We start from the raw sequence: 20,180 nt of genomic DNA, 5'->3' as shown, positions 1-20,180 counted from the left end.
AACTTTGGAAAAGCTGAATCCGAGCAAGGGAGAGGGGGGGGGGCGGGGGGGGGGATTGTTTGTCAATGTGATTGATGAGTCGTGGTGGGGAATTACGGGGGGGGGGCGGGGACAAGGGGAGGAAAAGTGCGAAGGAAGTTTGCCATTTTGACAAGCGACAGTTTCTGAGATTTGCCTTCCCCCTCTGCCAAGGCAGCCATGGAGCGATACACAGCAAGCTATAGAGTCTGCATTCATTGAAAGTACAAGCGGACACAGCAAGGGCAATCTCACGAAAACACAACACCAATCAATTTGAATCTTAAGCGAGGCAAAGCCACTCTTTGCAACATGGTTGCTTGTTCCCAGCTCTTCATGACGAAACAAGTAAACCAATATCACGCACGGGCGTGTTCAAAGCTACTTGCGCAAAGTACGCACTCAATGCGGCAAAGGACGGGCGGGACAATGGCTCACGATTCCAGCACTTGAAAACTTGCTCAAAGTCAACGTCGGCGCATCCCGAAGGTTTTTGCAGTCGGAAGCCACCTTCCACCTGCGCGAGAATCTCCGGACCCTTTTGGTTTCCATAAGGCGATGCGCCGTAAGAGTAAACCTCCCCTGCAGAGGAACAAAACCAAAAAAAATTAAAAAAATCCCAAGCATCAGCAACAAGTCAAGCAAAACAGCGAAAAAACGCCAATGTCCGAATCCCCCCCCCATTTTCACTTACAAGCAAGAACACCAAATGCCCAGACATCACTTTGATGCGTAAACTTGCGATACAATAGACACTCAGGAGCCATCCACTGTAGACAAGCAAACCCGCAATGTTGGTTTCTTCTCACGCTCTTCTACAGTAGCCTCCCTGCAAGCTCTGCAAACCCCCGATGACACACTTACCTTCACTGGAAGACGACCTTTGGTCTCCATGCGGTAGTAGTCACTCTCCTCGGCTATGGCGCGCGACAGCCCAAAATCGGAAATTTTGACGGCGAGATTCGCGCCGACCAAGCAGTTCCGCGCCGCAATGTCACGGTGAACAAAGCGAATTTGCTCGAGGTAGTCGAGCCCGCGAGCGACTTGAGCCAGGGCGTGTGCCGACTCTGCACGCGTCCACGACACTTGGACTTTGATCGACTTTTGCAACACACCTCGCAAATCGCCGAACGGCATCAGTTCCAGCACGCACAGGAGAGGCTCTGCTTCGAGCAAGGAGCAGATGGCGCGCACGACATTGGGATTGTCGAATCGCGCCATCATGCGGGCCTCTTCGATAAACTCGCGCCGAGATTTAGGATCTGCGTCAGATGGAATGGTTTTGACTGCGACGTCCAGGTGCGGCTGTCTTTCGTCCGCCAGCAGGTACTTGGCATCTTTAGGCACGAGATTGGATGGTAACTGGCCACGGAGAACAACCCCAAATGCGCCCGAGCCCAGTTTGGCGCCAAGCACAAGACCTTGTCTGAGTGATGTTGTTTCCGTGACAATATCACTGTAGATGCGTCCCGGGCTAGTGGCGTATGCATACTCGGGGCTTGGCTTCGGAGGATCATTGCTGTACACGCGTTGGCCCACAGTCGCGTACGCGGATTCGACCTGATTTGGCGAAGCGTACACCTCGCTCTGGGATTGGGATTGGCTTGAGGAGAAACCGACCGCTTGCATCGGCACCAGTGTCGAGTCAGACTTTTGCAAGGAAACGCGCGAGCCGAAAGGCTGCAGGCGGCGCTTGTGACGACGATACAACACAAACGCGACGACTGCGATCAGAACGAGCAGCACAATACCAACAACAGCACCGACAATGGCAGAGGATGATGACGAAGCTTGGTCGCTTTGAGGGGGGAGAGCCAAAGAAGCAGACGAGGACGAAGCCACACTGGCGGCTGAAGATCCGTCACGTGCAGATGAGAGAATGTGAGTCGAAGATTGAACTGCAGATGGCGCAGGAGTGGCGGTGGTGGATCCACCGCCAATCGATCGAACGGATGCGACAGAGACCACAGAGTCGACAGAGACCACAAAGTCGACAGAGATCAGAGAATTTGCCGATGCTGCAGAAGCCACAGACGCCGCAGAAGCAGACGACACTAAAGCAACGGATGCCACTGACGCGCTGGATTGGACCGATGTGACCGACTGTGCAGATGTGACAGAGGCGGCAGAGGCGGCAGCTGCTTCAATGACGGATGCTGCCGATTGCACAGAAACCGAAGCGGCTGATGTTGCCGCAATCACCGACGCCCTGGAAGCGGAGGATTCCATCGATGCTGCAGACAGTGCCGATTTTGCAGAAACCGTTGCGGCTGACGTTGCCGATTTCGCAGAAACAATGGAGAGGGAGGATTGCACCGACGCGGCCGACACTGCAGATCGTGCTGAGGCGGAGGATGCCGACACAGCGGATGTAAATGACACCTTGGACATGGCGGAGGCGGAAGCACGCGACGCCGAAATTGTGGCAACGGACAGTCGCGAAGCAAACGTGCACTCGTCAATGACACTAATCATCCAAGTTGTCGCTCCTTGAGCGGTGGCATACGGACAGAAAATGCCCGGAGCCGAGTCGGCAGACTTGAAAGTGGAGGGCGTGGTGAGGCGCGCGGCGTCGCTCGTAGTCCACAGAGCCAATCCGGACGCGGACTCGATATCAATGTCCCAGTTGCGCGGTGTTGTGAAATTCTGGCCGGAAGATATCATGTTATAGATCAACACTCTCGCAAAGCCAGTTGTAGAAAGCCAAATGCTCGTAGTGTTGGCAACATTCTCGGTGTCGACATTGCCAGTAAACGTGCTCTGATAAATCACAAGTGTAGTCTATGTTTCACAGTTTCGGGGGGGGGGCGGTAAGATTCATCTTCTTCCAGGAAAAGCATGGTCTTGTAAAGCAATACGTACAGTCTGGCTGTCAGAAAAAAAGGCGTGACCACTGTCTTCGGCAATATTGCCTGAGAACGTGGACTTGGAGATAGCCACCTGGACGCCGGTCATATGCTCCGTGATGCCAATGGCACCTCCATTTTCGGCCGTGTTATTAATAAACTAGAGACAATGATACGAGTTTCACATGAGGCACAACAAGCGAAACGAAAGCAACCATTGCGTCGACATAGTGTCTCTTGGCAGTGCTTACCGTGCATCCAGTTATGGTTACCGTGCTGTCGCTTCCGGAAATAGCGATCGCGCCACCATACCCTTCTGAGAAACTCGAACTTAGATCTCCCGAGTTGCCGACGAAAGTCACGTTCGTGAGTTGAACGTTGCTTGCACCAGCCACAATCATGCCACCGCCATATGCTATCAACGTTCCAAAAATTGAATAATTCATCGTTCAGTGTGTTCTCATCCAGCACATCACAATGAGCTCTCACTCAATGTATGGAACTTACCATAAGCGGCATTGCTGGAAATGATAGAGTCCGTAATACTGATTGTGACGCTGCTGCCAAGGTGGATGCCAGCGGCTTGTCCGGATGAAGTTTGCGTGTTCGAGTCCACAATGAGGTTTGAGATGATTACATTAGCGGCATTCGTCACAACCAGGCCAGTTTCACCGCCGGACAGTCGGAAATTGCTCAAAGTGACAGGCTGCATGGAATTCACGTTAAGTACGTTGCCGTTGCCAGCATAATATGGAGTGATGATTACATCCCCAGGGCCTGCTCCCAAACCGCGAACAGTCCTGCTGACATAGATCATAGGGTTGTTGAGTGCGTATGTTCCTGGCTGGATGCACACGACGACATCGGTCGTAAAACCGCGCAGTGCCTGGTCCAAGTCGGCCGCTGTGGAGACGGTGGTTGTGCAGTCTTGTCCCAAAACAAACGGTAGAAAAGCCGCAAGAGCGGCAAGGGCGAGCAGCGAAACCCTCCCGACGCGCATTGAACAGTCACGAGAAAAGTCCGGACCAACAGGCGGGCACAAAAAAAAAAGCCTGTTCTTGACGAGCAGTATGCGCACTTTGAAAAGGACCTGTTGGGCTACTGATCAATGATCAAACTGAGTTGGGTTTCCAATTGGGTCATGCCCGTTTGCTCGTTTCGTGCACATGCATAAATCTAGTGACGAGGCAGTCTGGGAGTCAGGATGCGAGTGGTTGAGTCTGTGCCGTGTGTGAGTGAATCTATATAGGGGGTTGTGTTGAGAGGTGATCGTCGCGAAGAGGTCCGAGAATATGTGATTGAAGCGATATAAACAAGCAGCCCATACAAGGCTGACGCATGTGCAGAGTCCCCTCCCCACGTCTCCCACCAGCTCATTCTCACTAGTTGCTTGTCTAAGCGGCAAAACGGCGCTGCTCTAAGCCGTTTGAATTGGGTGTGTGCTTTTTGTTGCGAAACAACAATGTTTGATGGCTTCGATTCCATTGCTTTCCCGGCCAGTGGCAGGGCCCCACTGTTCGCCATCCCTTTCTTCTGCTTACTGCGACCAAGCTCATCAGAGGAGCAGAGGGAGGGAGACAGAGAGAGAACGAGGCCGAGACCGAGAGTAGTTTCCCGACCTGAGCGCTTTAGCCTTAGCCCACACTCCCTTATCGTTTAGCTGTCATTGCCGACCTCGCGATGCGACTGCAGAAGAGCCGAGACAGTTGAAAGAGAGCAGTGGGTTTGATGATGCAGCTCGACTTGGGTTTGTTACCAAATGGCGAGCAAAGCGCGGACGGGGAGGGAAATAAACGATGAGACTTTCAAAAAAAAAAAAAAAAATGACCGATCAAGTGTTGGACTATTACGGGAAGGGCGCGTGGAAAGACCGCGAGGATAATGCACCCCAGCACCCGCACAACTCGAAATACATTGCAAGTTTCGGCTAAAACCATACTGGAATCGATCCGTAAGTGATTGGAATGTCAATGGCACAACTGCAGCCACCACCCGGCGCTCAAGATGGAACAGTACAGATTCAGGGCTTCCCCTTGAAGCAGGCCGATGGATGGCCAAGCTTTCAATTCCGACATGGATTCGAAATTCAGATCAAAAGTGGAGGCAAACAAATCATAAGAGCGAGCCGTGGAAATCACAAGTTGACAAGATCAATGTTCTTTGCCCACTCAGTCCACAGCAACACACGCAGCGCCATATGTGTGGGGTGTGTAAGTGTGTTAGAGTGTGGAAGTGTAAATGTGTGTGCGGGCGAAAGTGTGGGAGAAGGAAGAAGAGCAGACCAAAATAAAGAGAACGCGATAAAAATGCAGGAGGGAGTCGATCTACTAGTACATCGAGCGCTGTGCGAAATAGCAAAGACGACAGTTTCTAAGGTTGCCCCCGCCGAGGCAGCCATGGAGCGATACACAGCAAGCCATAGAGTCTGCATGCATTCATTGAAAGTACAAGCGGACACAGCAAGGGCAATCTCACGAAAACACAACACCAATCAATTCGAATCTTAAGCGAGGCAAAGCCACTCTTTGCAACATGGTTGTTTGTTCCCAGCTCTTCATGACGAAACAAGTAAACCAATATCACGCACGGGCGTGTTCAAAGCTACTTGCGCAAAGTACGCACTCAATGCGGCAAAGGACGGGCGGGACAATGGCTCACGATTCCAGCAGTTGAAAACTTGCTCAAAGTCAACGTCGGCGCATCCTGCAGGTTTTTGCAGTCGGAAGCCACCTTCCACCTGCGCGAGAATCTCCGGACCCTTTTGGTTTCCATAAGGCGATGCGCCGTAAGAGTAAACCTCCCCTGCAGAGGAACAAAACCAAAAAAAATTAAAAAAATCCCAGGCAACAAGTCAAGCAAAACAGCGAAAAAACGCCAATGTCCGAATCCCCCCCCCATTTTCACTTACAAGCAAGAACACCAAATGCCCAGACATCACTTTGATGCGTAAACTTGCGATACAATAGACACTCAGGAGCCATCCACTGTAGACAAGCAAACCCTCAATGTTGGGTTGTTCTCATACTCTTCGACAGTAACCCTCCCTGCAAGCTCTGCAAACCCCCGATAACACAATTACCTTCACTGGAAGACGACCTTTGGTCTCCATGCGGTAGTAGTCACTCTCCTCGGCTATGGCGCGCGACAGCCCAAAATCGGAAATTTTGACGGCGAGATTCGCGCCGACCAAGCAGTTCCGCGCCGCAATGTCACGGTGAACAAAGCGAATTTGCTCGAGGTAGTCGAGTCCGCGAGCGACTTGAGCCAGGGCGTGTGCCGACTCTGCACGCGTCCACGACACTTGGACTTTGATCGACTTTTGCAACACACCTCGCAAATCGCCGAACGGCATCAGTTCCAGCACGCACAGGAGAGGCTCTGCTTCGAGCAAGGAGCAGATGGCGCGCACGACATTGGGATTGTCGAACCGCGCCATCATGCGGGCCTCTTCGATAAACTCGCGCCGAGATTTAGGATCTGCGTCAGATGGAATGGTTTTGACTGCGACGTCCAGGTGCGGCTGTCTTTCGTCCGCCAGCAGGTACTTGGCATCTTTAGGCACGAGATTGGATGGTAACTGGCCACGGAGAACAACCCCAAATGCGCCCGAGCCTAGTTTGGCGCCAAGCACAAGACCTTGTCTGAGTGATGTTGTTTCCGTGACAATATCACTGTAGATGCGTCCCGGGCTAGTGGCGTATGCATACTCGGGGCTTGGCTTCGGAGGATCATTGCTGTACACGCGTTGGCCCACAGTCGCGTACGCGGATTCGACCTGATTTGGCGAAGCGTACACCTCGCTCTGGGATTGGGATTGGCTTGAGGGGAAACCGACCGCTTGCATCGGCACCAGCGTCGAGTCAGACTTTTGCAAGGAAATGCGCGAGCCGAAAGGCTGCAGGCGGCGCTTGTGACGACGATACAACACAAACGCGACGACTGCGATCAGAACGAGCAGCACAATACCAACAGCAGCACCGACAATGGCAGAGGATGATGACGAAGCTTGGTCGCTTTGAGGGGGGAGAGCCAAAGAAGCAGACGAGGACGAAGCCACACTGGCGGCTGAAGATCCGTCACGCGCAGATGAGAGCACGTGAGTTGGAGATTGGACTGCAGATGGCGCAGGAGTGGCGGTGGTGGATCCACCGCCAATCGATCGAACGGATGCGACAGAGACCACAGAGTCGACAGAGACCACAAAGTCGACAGAGATCAGAGAATTTGCCGATGCTGCAGAAGCCACAGACGCCGCAGAAGCAGACGACACTAAAGCAACGGATGCCACTGACGCGCTGGATTGGACCGATGTGACCGACTGTGCAGATGTGACAGAGGCGGCAGAGGCGGCAGATGCGGACGATACTGAAGCAACGGATGCCGCAGAGACAACAGACGCAGAGAAACCAGATGCAGCAGAAACGACGGATGCCGCAGATGCTTCAATAACGGATGCTGCCGAATTTGCAGAAACCGTAGCGGCTGACGTTGCCGATCGCGCAGAAACCGTAGCGGCTGACGTTGCCGAAACAATTGACGCCTTGGACGCGGAGGATTCCATCGACGCTGCGGACAATGCCGATTGGACTGAAACGCTTGCTTTGGAGGCAGATGCGCTCGCAACAGAAGCCACGGACACGCGGGAAGCTGAGGACACGGAAGAGGCGGCATCCTGCAACCAACAACTACCATCACTCCAAGTTGTTCCCGATGCGCAAAGTAAACATCCTGTGACCGTGCAGGAGACGCAGTTTGTTGAACAGCATTGGTTGGATCCAGAGTCGTAACAGGTGGCGCATTGGTAATGGCATTCTGCGAGAAGGGCACAGTGAGCAAAACTCGCACGGCAACTGCCTAGACTTCCGAACTGCTGGGCATACTTTGTGGATCAGTCGGAGAGCCGTAAGTGCTGGGAGGCGCAACCGTAAAAGAATTTGGGGCAAACTCATAGGTTTCCAGATGTTGCAAGCCCAGGAAGGAACCTGCTGGCAGAGTGGTGAGGCTGTTCTCATGGAGAAAGCTGATACAAAACGCCCATGCGCAGAGCCATGAGAGCGACGTGCGCCAGATGCACCACAGTAACACGCATCTAGACTACTCACAGAATTTCGAGTGAAGCCAGCTGTGAAAAGACGCCTGGTGGAATGGCAGTCAAGTCGTTGTTCTGCAAGTATCTACATGACGATTCCAGAGTGAGAGGGTTGATACAGCGGGAAAATACGGTTGGACTGCAAGCCAGTTTTACAATGTTTTTAACGCGGGCAAGGTGAGACTGGTTGAAGGCATGGTGGCGATTCTAGAACTTGAGAGGTCTCTGTGTCGGGCCGTCGAGAATCAGCAAATGCGCATCAAGGTGCAAGTCAAACGTTGATTTTTTACAAGAGCTCAAGATTCGCCAGAACGTTCAGCTGTGTTGTCGGCACGGTCGTTAATTTCGAGTAGGAAATGTCACTGCGAGGAGGATTTTGCACGTGTGTGTGAGCAGCTGCACGAGGAAGGTCGACACTTTGCAGCAAACGACTGCGCTTACAGAACCGTTAACTGCGTGTTGGAATCGAAAAAGCCAGGTGGAATTACGGAAATGTCAATACTGTCCAGGTACCTGTGCAACATGGCAACGATTGTAACATGAATTCAGGTTTCGAGTCAAATGTAGACAGACACACACTGCCGATCGCATGGACACGCACAATTCCTCTAACTGGCTCAACCCGGACAGCAGACCGGTGGGCAAAGTCGTAATCTGCAGGTACGATAGTTGACTGCGTTTGTCGTGGTTTGGTTTCCGATGGAATTGTGCGCAAGATCAGTTTGTCACACGCAAAGTATGGGAACAAAAGCTCAGCTTGCTTACACAACTTTCAGCAGCGGAAAGACACTGAGCGAGTTGGACTGCAGAGATGAGATGCCCGTCTGTGCCAATCGTCTGTCAAGCAGGTCAAAAAAGTTGAGCGGATGGTGGAACCGAACCACAACAATCAGAATAGCCAAGAAGGACGTTGCACACGTACAGTTCCTTGAGGTTGGTGTTGCTTTGCAATGCACCGGAAGGAAAGATTGTGAGCCACTGGTTGTCTGAAAGATCTCTGTGCAAACCAAACCACACGTTTTGACGACTTTGAGTCAAACAAACCAAATCCAGTTCTTGTTGTTGTGGCGAGAGCACTATACTGCGTACAACAATTCCAGGTTTGGGAGATGTGAAAATGTGTTGACTGGCAAGTTGGCGAGCTGCGCGTTTGCGATTCGGCTACACGTCGTGGAAAGCAATTTAAACGGCAATCTTCACGTCAGAAATCGTACATTGAATAAACACGCAGGAAAGCATGCCGGGCCTTCTTACAGTTTGCGCACAGAGCCCAGAATAGACGCGCCAAATGACGAAGAGTCAATCGATGTAATCATGGTGTCGGAGAAGTCTCTGTTTGAAATCCAATCATGGTCCAATCAGTCACACTTTTTTTTTTGTTGGTGCTCAACTAGATGCGAGCCAATCTGCCTCAGTTTTCGCTCCGTACAGCTCGGTTGCTGCCGCTGGAATGTTGAGTGGGATGTAATCCAGCATGGGGTCGCAGCGCTCCACGGTAAATGCATAGCAGTTGCAAACGTTACAAGCGTTCTCGTAGGCGAATGCAGATGGCAAACTGTGCATCCAGCCTGCGGCAACGACGAGTACCAGCGACGCGAATAAAGCATTCGTGCTGACTGTTCGTTGTCGCCATTGTTGAGGTCGGAGCGACGGCGAAGGCATGGCGTTTTAATCCGGATTTCAGCAAGCGGGATTGCAAACTGTCGCACTTGAGCTGTTCTACAACGTACAAACCAAACGATCGGTAGTCAGGGGAAGCAGTCTCGTCAAGTTTCAATGATGTGAGATTTATCGTGTGGGTGAATGAGTGAATGGATAAGCCGGTGAGATCAAAGCAAGACCAATTCAACCCCTCGAGTTGCTCTTTCCCGCCTCCCGCCCCAATAAATGGCAACATTCAGCTGTTTGTCTCTCTCCTTGTTACAAACGAGGTGTCTTTCAAGTTCGTGTTCCAGCGAAAAGTCGTCCCGTTTTCTTGCTTCATCGAAGTTCTTTTTTCCCCCTCTTCCTCTTCCCTGTTCCCCGCCCCTTTTTTATTTTTAATTGTCACTCTCATTGTTATTTCTATTCTTGCTGCTTCTTGTGGTCTGGTTGTTGGTTGGATTACCATTGCATGTGAGTTTCACTGCTTTTGTTTACAATTCAGCATTGTTTGTTGAAATTTCCCGCTAATTCACTTCACACTCTTAAAAAGGGGGGCGCAAATCGTGACCTTGCCGCAGTCACCGCCTCGTCATCACCCGCAAGCGTGATTCAAACCTCACACTTGGCTGATAATGTGTTGTTTTGCAGCGGTCGTGCGTGACTGCTGTGTGGTAAACAACTCGAGGAGGGGGGTGAATGATGGGAATCCAAATCACCCCCCCTTTTCAAGCCTTATGAGTCCCCCCCCCTTTTGCCGCTCATCATCGCACTGTTGTTGAACCCACTCACGCTACGTCCATCCCTTACGTCGCTTTCGTCACTAATGCTCACGGCGCAACAGCAGCAGCAGCAACAGCAACATCGGGTGTCCAACCGCTCAGTTCTCGCTCGGCTGAATGCCCCTCATCACCCGCTCCCACCCAACCACCACCACCAAGCGCTCTCCGTCTTCTCTCCGCCCCGCGCCCCAATTCGCTCCTATGCCGCAATTCAGTTCAATCATCATCATCAGGTCGGTTGGCCTTCGATGCACTCCGACTCGGTTCAAAAGTCGCTTTCAACCCGCAATCCGTTATCATACAAATCGTAATCAATGATTCGTTACAGTAGTGCGCACCTCTGAAAAAGTTGGACTGAATGAGTGAACTTTGTGCGTGGATTTTTCAGTGACTGTATGTCACTATGATAGTCATGCTGGACGTGGTCAACACGCTTGCGAAGGCTGAAACAGCTGAACCTGAAATTGAATTCTAAACATGCTTACACTTAAAGCTGCAAAAGCGTGACAGCAAAAGCCTCTGTTTGCTGTCAAGGATCCAATGTAGCAATGAGCTGTCCAAATGACGGGCGATCGTCAGCAGCATCCTCAAGACACTCCAGCGCAAGCACTACAAGCTCGCTGACGCTCTGGCGCTCTGCTTCGGTTGGCTTGAGCGCCGCCGAGTCCAGCATGTCAAGGAATTTCTGGCTTTTCAGAGCCTTTCGCGAGTCTGTTTTCAGGCGGTTGCCAGGTTTGACTGCAGTCAGCAATTCCAACAGAATCATGCCAAATGCATAAACGTCGGTCTTGATGGTCATGCGACCTTCATCGAGGAAGTCGGGACACATGTAAGCAACAGTGCCTTGAACGTTCTGCGTGCGAAGGTAGCTCTTATCATCGAGGTGTTGGGCAGCGCGAACGAGACCAAAATCAGATACTTTTGCGTTGAAGTATGCGTCCAGGAGAACGTTGTCCGTCTTGAGGTCGAGATGAAACAATGCATGATCGGGGAAGGCTGTCTGGACGTAGTGCATGCCGCGGGCGACATCAGCGGCAATGCCATGGCGTTGAGACCAGGTCAGCGGAGGCGTGTTGCTCTTGCGATCCAAGCGATCACGAACCGATCCGTTTGGCATGAACTCGTACACCAGGCATCGCTCGTCGCCTTCCTCTGCATAGGACAGAATGGCAATGATGTTTGCGTGACGGAATTTGGACAAAGAGGCCAGTTCCGCCTTGAATTCGGCAGCGCCTTGCTTGGATTCGGCGGACAGCTTCTTGATGGCTACAGCAACAGAAGGCCCAGGCAAATTGGCGCCGTACACGCAACCAAATGCTCCTTTGCCGAGCAGAGAATCAGCGGCGAAATTGTTCGTGGCGGCGACAAGCGTTGCGAGAGGAACTTGAGGGATTGGTTTGTCAAAGTTTGAGAAAGGTTCAACGGCGTGTTGGGCGCTCTCGAGTGCGTCGATCCGATCAAGAGCTGACTTGAGCTCAAGATCCTTGGTTGCAAGCTCCTGATCTCTGGCAGCAAGCGCCTGATCTTTGATAGCGAGGCTCTGCTCTTTGGCAGCGAGATCGGAGCGAAGCTTTTGCAGCTCTCGCCTTTTGTCGCGACTTTTGGTAGCGAGCTCCTGCGTTTTGTTAGCGAGCTCCTGCTTTTTGTGAGCGAGATTTGAGCGAAGTTGATGCAGCTCGTTGTTTTTGGCGGCCAGCTTGGAGCGCAATTGCTGATCATTGGCAGCGAGCTCTTGGTCTAGTGCAGCGAGTTCGTCATCTTTGGCAGCGAGCTCCTGAGCTTTGGAAGCGAGCTCTTGATTTTTGGTGGTGAGCTCCTGTTGTTTGGAAGCGAGCTCGGAGCGCAATTGCTGAATCTCAGATGCAGGATTGACGGAAGGTTGGGGCTGATCGTTCGCTGCGGCACGAGCTGCCAACATGGCAGGCGATGGGACACGTTGGCCAGAGAAGCTATAAAGTTTTCCAAAGCACGTGAGTGAGTGACTGGTCGGATTTGCATCACTATCATGCAAGAACCGATCAGCTTGCAAAGGCTTACTCCAGTTTACAAATGGTGTTGCCTGTTTGCCACAATGCGTTAATTCCAACGATGGTAATGAAGTTGTTGCTCAAACTATTGTTGTCGGTGGATTGCATCCGTTATGAGTCTTCCGACATTCCACACATCTCGAAGCAATCAACACTTACGAAAGGTATCTCAGCTTCTTGTTCACTTTGAGAACCTCAGCAATCGCCAGCGCTCCGGCATCGCCAATCTGATTATCATTCAAACTGGCCGTCCCTCCACCAGTGAGCCACTCTGAATGTCATCTGCTGAAGCCAGCCATTTACATGCATATGCCCTACCGGACGTGATTCACAAGCCTGTTCACTTTGAGTGCTTCAGCAATCGCCTGCGCTCCAGCGACGCTAATATGATTCTTGCCCAGACTGTCCGCCTCCATCAGTGAGCACTCTTCACCGCCTTCAGCAAGATCACCCACTCACAAGCACCAGCACAAGTCAGGTGACTTACGCGAGCGCAGTCAAAATGGTGTTCACCTTGAGTGTCTCAGCGATTGCTTGTGCTCCCGCATCGCCAATCTGATTGTCACGCAAGCTGCCCGTCCGCCAGTCAGCCGTCTGAATGCCCTCTCAAATCACTCGCTCAGATGCCTTACTAGATCTCAGTCAGCACCGTGTTCACTTTGAGTGCCTCAGCAATGGCCTGCGCTCCAACAACCCCAATATGACACTCGTCCAGACTGCCCGTTCCCGCCTCAGTGAGCCGCTCTGAACTACTCTTGGCGGAAGTCCTTGAGCCCAATCACAAGCATCATTAACATTGATATGCCTTACTAGAGGTGAGTCAGCGTCGTGTTCACTTTCAGTGCCTCAGCAATGGCCTGAGCTCCCGCATCGCCAATCTGATTCACCCTCAGACTGTCCAGCAGTAAGCCACTCTTCATTACCCTCTGCCGAAGCCACCCGCTTCTATGCATTGATCAAAGTGAGATGCCTTACTCGAGCGCTTTCAATGACGTGTTCACCTTGAGTGCTTCAGCAATGGCCTGCACGTCATCTTCGCGAATGTTTTGCTGGATCAGTCTGTTCGGCGGATTCGTCAGCTGCGCAGCCAAAGTACTCCAATCCAAGCTCTCTTGTTGTTTCCTTACTCGAGCGTCCGACTCGCATGCTTGACCTTGTCATACCACTTGCGCTGATTCTCACTCATGCTGCGAGTCACCTCGCTCTGACTCTCAGTTGTCCAGAAGGATGAAAGATACGAACGCATTTGTTCCCAACAAAATAAAAACGACTGATTTGCTTCGCTTGTCCAAATTGATTCATTTTCTGAGCCACACCTTTTATACATGCTGCTTTGACCTGCAACGATGCTACCCGGAGCATAACCACAAGATGGAAGCATGCTACAATGAATGTGCAAGACATCGTTTACTGAGAGAAATTGGAAACGGACAAACCCCGATTCCAGCAAAGCCCAAGTCGACTTGAGGGAGCTGAGCTCTGCTACTGAAACATCAATTCAACAAATTTCCAACTGTACTGAAACATCAATTCAACAAATTTCCATCTGTCATCAAGGATCCAATGTAGCAATGAGCTGTCCAAAGGAGGGGCGATCGTCAGCAATATCATCAAGACACTCGAGCGCGAGCGTGACTGTCTTCTTGATGCGATTGCGATCTGCTCTGGTGGGCCTGAGTGCCGAGTCCAGCATCTCGTTGATTTTCTGGGTTTTCACAGCTTTCCGCGTCTCTGCTTTCAGTCTGGGCCCAGGCTTGGCAGCGGTCACAAGCTCGAGTAGAATCATGCCGAACGAGTGGACATCCGTCTTGATGGTCATTTTGCCCTCCGCAAAGAACTCGGGACACATGTACACCTTTGTGCCCTGAACGTGCTGGGTGCGCTGGTAGCTTTGCTCATCAAGGTGTGTCGCAATACGAACCAAGCCAAAATCAGACACTTTTGCGTTAAAGTACGCGTCCAAAAGCACATTGTCGGTCTTCAGGTCCAGATGGAACAGCGTGTGGTCAGGGAAGGCTGTCTGGACGTAGTGCATGCCGCGGGAGACATCAGCCGCAATGCGGTGCCGCTGAGACCAGATCAGCGGAGGCGTATGGTTCTTGCGATCCAAGCGATCACGCACCGAACCATTTGGCATGAATTCATAAACTAAGCATCGTTCGTCGCCTTCTTCTGCATATGACAGAATGGCAATAATGTTTGCGTGGCGGAACTTTGACAAAGAGTCCAATTCGGCTTTGAACTCGGCAGCGCCTTGCTTGGAGTCAGTCGACAGCCTCTTGATGGCAACACGAGGGCCAGGCAATCTGGTGCCATACACGCAACCAAATGCTCCTTTGCCGAGCAGAGAATCAGCGGCAAAATTGCTCGTGGCGACGACAAGAGTTGCGAGAGGCACTTGAGGTATGGGACCGTCAAAGCTCGAAAAAGATCCAACGGCGGGCTGATTGCGCTCAAAAACATCAATCCGATCAAGAGCTGACTTGAGTTCACGATCCTTGGCAGCAAGGTTCTGCTCTTTGGTAGCGAGGCTCTGCTCTTTGGCAGCGAGATCGGAGCGAAGCTTTTTCAGCTCCTGCCTTTTAGTAGCGAGCTCCTTGTCTTTAACGGCGAGATTTGAGCGAAGTTGCTGAAGTTCTTTGTCTTTGGCAGCAAGCTCGGAGCGTGATTGTTGATCTCTGGCAGCCAGTCTGGAGTTGAATTTCTGATCTTTGGCGGCCAGCTTGGAGCGCAATTGCTGATCTTTGGCAGCGAGCTCTTGGTCTTTGGCGGCGAGTTCCTCATCTTGCGCAGCGAGTTCTTGGTCTTGGGGCAGCGAGCTCCTCATCTTTGGTAGCGAGCTCGGAAGCTTAGTGAAGCGAGTTCATGTTTCTTGATAGACCGACGCTTGCGCCTGAACGTCTGCTGCTAGTCGTGCTGCACTCAGCGCGACACTTCGGTTTTCAAGAAATGGCCACAGAAACTACAATTTTGTGTGTTTTTTTCCAAAGCAAGTGAGTGCCTGTTCGGATTTAGCGTCATGCAAGAACTGACAGCTTGCAAAGGCTTACTCCAGTTGACAAATGGTATTGCCTGTTTGCCTCAATGCGGTAATTCCAACGTTGGTGATAAAGTTGTTGCTCAGACTGTTGTTGTCGGTAGATTGCACCTGTTATGAGTCTTCCGACATTCCACACATCTTAAGCAATCAACATTTACTAAAGGTATCTCAGCTTCTTGTTCACTTTGAGGACTTCCGCAATCGCCCGCGCTCCGGCATCGCCAATCTGATTCTGGTGCAGACTGTCCGTACCGTCCAGCAGTGAGCACTCTGAAAGCTTATAGGTCTCTCTTGGACTACCCACTCACATGCATCAGTACAAACAAGACGACTTACAAGAGCCAATTCAGCGCCGTATTGACTTTCAGTGCCTCGGCAACTGCTTGCGCACCAGCATCCCCAATGGCATTCTCACTCAGACTGTCTCCATCAAGTGAGCACTTTGAACATCCTCTACTGATCACCCGCTCGAATGCATCAACAAACGAGAGGCGATTTACCCGAGTCCAGTCATTGTCGTGTTCACTTTGAATGCTTCAGCAATTGCCTTCGCTCCAGGGTCGCCAACATGATTGCAGCCAAAACTGTCCGTCCCAGCCACCAATGAGCACTCGTAATGCCCTCTTCTGAAAATTCCCCCTCCCTCTCAAATGCATCTGTACAAGTGATTTAACTGACCCGAGCTCGGTCAGTGTTGTGTTCACTCTCAGCGCCTCAGCAATGGCCTGAGCTCCCGCATCGCCAATCTGATTCCGGCGCAAACTGCCCGTCCCTTCCATCGGTGAGCACTCTGGATGCCTTCTGTCGAAAATTATCCACTCAAGAGCATCAGCAAAGGTGAGCTGACTTACCTGAGTTTAGCCAGCATCGTGTTAGATTTGAGTGTTTCAGCAATCGCGTGAGCTCCAGCATCACCAATCTGATTTTGGCCCAACCTGTGTCCATCCCCATTATCAGTGAGCTGAAACCATTCACGTTCATTCATCACTCAACGCCAGATGACTTACCCAAGCTCGGTCAGCGTCGTGTTCAGTTTGAGTGCCTCAGCAATGGCCTGAGCTCCCGCGTCGCCAATCTGATTCTCCCTCAGACTGCCCAGCAGTAAGCCACTCTTCATTACCCTCCGCCGAAGCCACCCGCTTCCATGCATTGCTCAAAGTAAGATGCCTTACTCGAGCGCTCTCAATGACGTGTTCGCTTTGAGTGCTTCGGCAATGGCCTGCACGTCATCTTCGCGAATGTTTTGCCGGATCAGTCTGTTCGGCGGTTTCGTCAGCTGCGCAGCCAAAGTACTCCAATCCAAGCTCTCTTGTTGTTTCCTTACTCGAGCTTGCCACTCGCATGCTTGACCTTGTCATACCACTTGCGCTGATTCTCACTCATGCTGCGCTTCAATTCGCGTTGACTCTCAGTCCTCCAAAAATGAGGCATGTGGTTTTTCAGCAAAATAAAAACGACTGATTTGCTTGTCCAAATTGACTCATTTCCTGAGCCACACTTTTTCGCCAAAACTTTTCGTGTTTGCTTTTTTGTTTGCTTTTTTTTTTCTTGTTTTTTACATGCTGATTTGACCTGGAACGATCCTACCCGGAGCATAACCACATTATGGAAGCATGCTACAATGAATGTGCAAGACATCGTTTACTGGGAGAAAATGGAAACGGACAAACCCAAAGCCCAAGTCGACTTGAGGGAGCTGAGCTCTGCTACTGAACACAAAATTTTCCATCTGTCATCAAGGATCCAATGTCGCAAGGATGCGACCAAAGGAGGGGCGATCATCAGCAGCTTCATCAAGGCACTCGAGCGCAAGAGTGACAAAATCGCTGACGTTCTGGAGCTCTGCCTCGGTTGGCTTGAGGGTCGAGTCCAGCATGTCAGAGAATTTCTGGTTTTTCACCGCCTTCCGCGTATCAGTTTTCAGCTTGGTGCCAGGTTTCTCCGCAGTCAGCAATTCCAGCAAAATCATGCCAAAGGCGTAGACATCCGTCTTGACGGTCATGCGGCCTTTCTCAAAAAACTCAGGACACATGTAAGCAGCTGTGCCTTGAACGTTCGATGTGCGAAGGTAGCTTTGCTCATCAAGGTGTGTAGCGATCCGAACCAAGCCAAAGTCAGACACTTTTGCATTGAAATGCGCGTCCAAAAGGACATTGTCGGTCTTGAGGTCGAGATGAAACAATGCATGATCGGGGAAGGCTGTCTGGACGTAGTGCATGCCGCGGGAGACATCAGCCGCAATGCGGTGACGCTGGGACCAAGTCAACGGGGTCGCGTTGTTCTTCAGATTCAAGCAATCGCGAACTGATCCGTTTGGCATGAACTCGTAGACCAAACATTGCTCGTCGCCTTCTTCTGCATATGACAGAATGGCAATGATGTTTGCGTGACGGAATTTGGACAAAGAGGCCAGTTCCGCCTTGAATTCGGCAGCGCCTTGCTTGGATTCGGCGGACAGCTTCTTGATGGCCACGGCAACAGAAGGCCCAGGCAAACTGGCGCCGTACACGCAACCAAATGCTCCTTTGCCGAGCAGAGAATCAGCGGCGAAATTGCTCGTGGCGGCGACAAGAGTTGCGAGAGGCACTTGAGGTATGGGACCGTCAAAGTTCGATGCAGATCCAACGGCGGGCTGATTGCGCTCAAAAACATCAATCCGATCAAGAGCTGACTTGAGTTCACGATCCTTGGCAGCAAGGTTCTGCTCTTTGGTAGCGAGGCTCTGCTCTTTGGCAGCGAGATCGGAGCGAAGCTTTTTCAGCTCCTGCCTTTGAGTCGCGAGCTCCTTGTCTTTGCCGGCGAGATTTGAGCGAAGTTGCTGAAGTTCGTTGTCTTTGGCAGCAAGCTCGGAGCGTGATTGTTGATCTCTGGCATTCAGTCTGGAGTTGAATTTCTGATCTTTGGCGGCCAGCTTGGAGCGCAATTGCTGATCTTTGGCAGCGAGCTCTTGGTCTTTGGCAGCGAGTTCCTCATCTTGCGCAGCGAGTTCTTGGTCTTGGGCAGCGAGCTCCTCATCTTTGGTAGCGAGCTCCTGAGCTTTGGAAGCGAGCTCTTGATTTTTGGAAGCGAGCTCTTGATTTTTGGTGGTGAGCTCCTGTTGTTTGGAAGCGAGCTCGGAGCGCAATTGCTGAATCTCAGATGCAGGATTGACGGAAGGTTGGGGCTGATCGTTCGCTGCGGCACGAGCTGCCAACATGGCAGGCGATGGGACACGTTGGCCAGAGAAGCTATAAAGTTTTCCAAAGCACGTGAGTGAGTGACTGGTCGGATTTGCATCACTATCATGCAAGAACCGATCAGCTTGCAAAGGCTTACTCCAGTTTACAAATGGTGTTGCCTGTTTGCCACAATGCGTTAATTCCAACGATGGTAATGAAGTTGTTGCTCAAACTATTGTTGTCGGTGGATTGCATCCGTTATGAGTCTTCCGACATTCCACACATCTCGAAGCAATCAACACTTACGAAAGGTATCTCAGCTTCTTGTTCACTTTGAGAACCTCAGCAATCGCCAGCGCTCCGGCATCGCCAATCTGATTATCATTCAAACTGGCCGTCCCTCCACCAGTGAGCCACTCTGAATGTCATCTGCTGAAGCCAGCCATTTACATGCATATGCCCTACCGGACGTGATTCACAAGCCTGTTCACTTTCAGTGTCTCAGCAATCGCCAGCGCCCCAGTGTCGCCAATCATGTTAACGCTCAGACTGTCCGTCCTCGCTATCAGTGAGCCACTCTCTTCCGAATCACCCACTCGCATGCATCAATCATAGTGAGACGACGTACTCGAGCCAAGTCACCCTCTTGTTCTCTTGGAGAGCCTCAGCAATGGCCTTTGCTCCGACATCGCCAAACCTATTCCTGTTCAAACTGTCCATTCGCCCCCCGCCCCTCCATCAGTGAGCACTCTTCTGAATCAACCACTCGCACTCATCAGTCAAAGTGAGACGACTTACTTGATCCCAGACACTGGCGTGTTCCCTGCCATGTTCACTTTGAGTGCTCTCGCAAGCACCTTTGCTTCGTCATCGTCGATCATGTTGTTGTTCAGACTGCCCACCGGCATCATCTCGTCAGTGTCACGCGCTGGTACGCTTTTCAATACATTCGGCGCTCACTTACTCGAGCCTCCCACTCGCACGCTTGACTTGTTCATACACTTCGAGCTGATTCGCAGTCATCTCTCGGGTCCCCTCCAGGTCCAAGAGGGACGACAGCTTCTCCAGCAACTCCATCTCTCAAAGATTCACACAAACAAAAAGGACTGCTCTGCTTGCTGTTGCTTTGCTCCAAATTTACCGATAAACACCGCTGAGCCACCCGTATTGTCTGAATCTGTGTTTGTGCATCTCTCATCAGTGAGGGTTGAGCGAAGAGAGCAGCAAGGGGAGAAGGGGAAAGAGCCGTTCAATCTCTCAGCAGTTTTGCTTTTCCATCTTTTTGCTGATCCTATCCGACGACTCAATACAACTCGAGTATGGAAATGCATCGCGTCTCTCATCAGTCACTTTTTTTGTTGTTGTTATTCTTCCAACAATGTCTCGCAGCAGCAGCATTGCGCTGTTCGTCCTGAGCATTGTGATTGCCTTTGGCATTGCGTCCGCCAGCAGCAGTTCAGTCCCAAATCCCCCGCCTCCTCACGCCTCCTCCTCCCTCCTACATTGCATGACTACCTTCCATTTCTATTCAACACTCTCCATCTGTGTGCTGAGCAGGGCAGCAACAGCCGTCAACTTG

At 51.5% G+C, this 20,180-nt stretch overlaps 6 protein-coding genes across 6 annotated transcripts; all 6 read right to left on the bottom strand.

The window, feature by feature from the left end:
• Positions 1 to 211: 211 nt before the first annotated feature.
• CAOG_09046 (hypothetical protein) lies at positions 212 to 4,670 on the bottom strand. The gene is made up of 7 exons (XM_011272432.1): positions 4,621 to 4,670; positions 3,372 to 3,965; positions 3,116 to 3,279; positions 2,881 to 3,024; positions 883 to 2,799; positions 713 to 788; positions 212 to 600 (listed from the first exon to the last, which is right to left on the bottom strand). Exons 2-7 carry the CDS (start codon positions 3,862 to 3,864, stop codon positions 353 to 355), a joined length of 3,042 nt encoding a protein of 1,013 aa, XP_011270734.1. The 5' UTR covers positions 3,865 to 3,965; positions 4,621 to 4,670; the 3' UTR covers positions 212 to 352.
• CAOG_09045 (hypothetical protein) lies at positions 4,521 to 9,674 on the bottom strand (the record flags this gene model as incomplete). The annotated part of the gene is made up of 15 exons (XM_011272431.1): positions 9,383 to 9,674; positions 9,208 to 9,285; positions 9,043 to 9,114; positions 8,876 to 8,950; positions 8,719 to 8,790; positions 8,555 to 8,626; positions 8,395 to 8,466; positions 8,244 to 8,315; positions 8,110 to 8,178; positions 7,967 to 8,038; positions 7,745 to 7,884; positions 5,944 to 7,676; positions 5,773 to 5,848; positions 5,452 to 5,666; positions 4,521 to 4,550 (listed from the first exon to the last, which is right to left on the bottom strand). The coding sequence occupies exons 1-15, from the start codon at positions 9,613 to 9,615 to the stop codon at positions 4,521 to 4,523; spliced, it is 3,081 nt and encodes a 1,026-aa protein (XP_011270733.1). The 5' UTR covers positions 9,616 to 9,674.
• Positions 9,675 to 10,744: 1,070 nt separating this feature from the next.
• On the bottom strand, positions 10,745 to 13,658 carry CAOG_07151 (hypothetical protein). Its single transcript, XM_004343825.2, has 9 exons — positions 13,531 to 13,658; positions 13,379 to 13,462; positions 13,214 to 13,297; positions 13,036 to 13,119; positions 12,891 to 12,974; positions 12,722 to 12,805; positions 12,563 to 12,646; positions 12,414 to 12,488; positions 10,745 to 12,325 (listed from the first exon to the last, which is right to left on the bottom strand). The coding sequence occupies exons 1-9, from the start codon at positions 13,647 to 13,649 to the stop codon at positions 10,906 to 10,908; spliced, it is 2,118 nt and encodes a 705-aa protein (XP_004343875.2). The 5' UTR covers positions 13,650 to 13,658; the 3' UTR covers positions 10,745 to 10,905.
• Positions 13,659 to 13,955: 297 nt separating this feature from the next.
• CAOG_07150 (hypothetical protein) lies at positions 13,956 to 15,230 on the bottom strand (the record flags this gene model as incomplete). The annotated part of the gene is made up of 1 exon (XM_004343824.1): positions 13,956 to 15,230. The coding sequence occupies one exon, from the start codon at positions 15,228 to 15,230 to the stop codon at positions 13,956 to 13,958; it is 1,275 nt and encodes a 424-aa protein (XP_004343874.1).
• Positions 15,231 to 15,266: 36 nt separating this feature from the next.
• On the bottom strand, positions 15,267 to 16,899 carry CAOG_07149 (hypothetical protein; the record flags this gene model as incomplete). Its single annotated transcript, XM_004343823.2, has 10 exons — positions 16,768 to 16,899; positions 16,616 to 16,699; positions 16,451 to 16,534; positions 16,295 to 16,378; positions 16,122 to 16,205; positions 15,944 to 16,027; positions 15,780 to 15,863; positions 15,602 to 15,685; positions 15,454 to 15,528; positions 15,267 to 15,336 (listed from the first exon to the last, which is right to left on the bottom strand). Exons 1-10 carry the CDS (start codon positions 16,872 to 16,874, stop codon positions 15,267 to 15,269), a joined length of 840 nt encoding a protein of 279 aa, XP_004343873.2. The 5' UTR covers positions 16,875 to 16,899.
• A 268-nt stretch (positions 16,900 to 17,167) lies between these two features.
• Positions 17,168 to 19,743, bottom strand: CAOG_07148 (hypothetical protein). Its single transcript, XM_004343822.2, has 7 exons — positions 19,566 to 19,743; positions 19,400 to 19,495; positions 19,230 to 19,313; positions 19,067 to 19,150; positions 18,908 to 18,991; positions 18,759 to 18,833; positions 17,168 to 18,670 (listed from the first exon to the last, which is right to left on the bottom strand). Exons 1-7 carry the CDS (start codon positions 19,676 to 19,678, stop codon positions 17,179 to 17,181), a joined length of 2,028 nt encoding a protein of 675 aa, XP_004343872.1. The 5' UTR covers positions 19,679 to 19,743; the 3' UTR covers positions 17,168 to 17,178.
• Positions 19,744 to 20,180: the final 437 nt, after the last annotated feature.

This window comes from Capsaspora owczarzaki, assembly GCF_000151315.2.
Source record: "Capsaspora owczarzaki ATCC 30864 unplaced genomic scaffold supercont2.13, whole genome shotgun sequence".
Taxonomy (NCBI): domain Eukaryota; class Filasterea; order Ministeriida; family Capsasporidae; genus Capsaspora; species Capsaspora owczarzaki.
The sequence above is the reverse complement of the archived record's forward strand: the minus strand, read 5'-3'. Positions and strand labels throughout refer to the sequence as shown.

Excerpts from the sequence above, each read along its gene's own strand:
- CAOG_09046 (XM_011272432.1), bottom strand. The coding sequence starts at position 3,864 with ATGCGCGTCGGGAGGGTTTCGCTGCTCGCCCTTGCCGCTCTTGCGGCT. Across the intron at positions 3,280-3,371 it reads TTCCAGCAATGCCGCTTATG|CATATGGCGGTGGCATGATT; the intron begins GTAAGTTCCATA and ends GAACGTTGATAG. Across the intron at positions 2,800-2,880 it reads TTTTTTCTGACAGCCAGACT|ACTACACTTGTGATTTATCA; the intron begins GTACGTATTGCT and ends TGTGAAACATAG.
- CAOG_07151 (XM_004343825.2), bottom strand. The coding sequence starts at position 13,649 with ATGCGTTCGTATCTTTCATCCTTCTGGACAACTGAGAGTCAGAGCGAG. Across the intron at positions 13,298-13,378 it reads ACGTCATTGAAAGCGCTCGA|TCTGAGGGTGAATCAGATTG; the intron begins GTAAGGCATCTC and ends ACTGCTGGACAG. Across the intron at positions 12,806-12,890 it reads ACCATTTTGACTGCGCTCGC|TCTGGGCAAGAATCATATTA; the intron begins GTAAGTCACCTG and ends GGAGGCGGACAG.
- CAOG_07148 (XM_004343822.2), bottom strand. The coding sequence starts at position 19,678 with ATGGAGTTGCTGGAGAAGCTGTCGTCCCTCTTGGACCTGGAGGGGACC. Across the intron at positions 19,496-19,565 it reads CGTGCGAGTGGGAGGCTCGA|TCTGAACAACAACATGATCG; the intron begins GTAAGTGAGCGC and ends GCCGGTGGGCAG. Across the intron at positions 19,314-19,399 it reads ACGCCAGTGTCTGGGATCAA|TTTGAACAGGAATAGGTTTG; the intron begins GTAAGTCGTCTC and ends GCGAATGGACAG.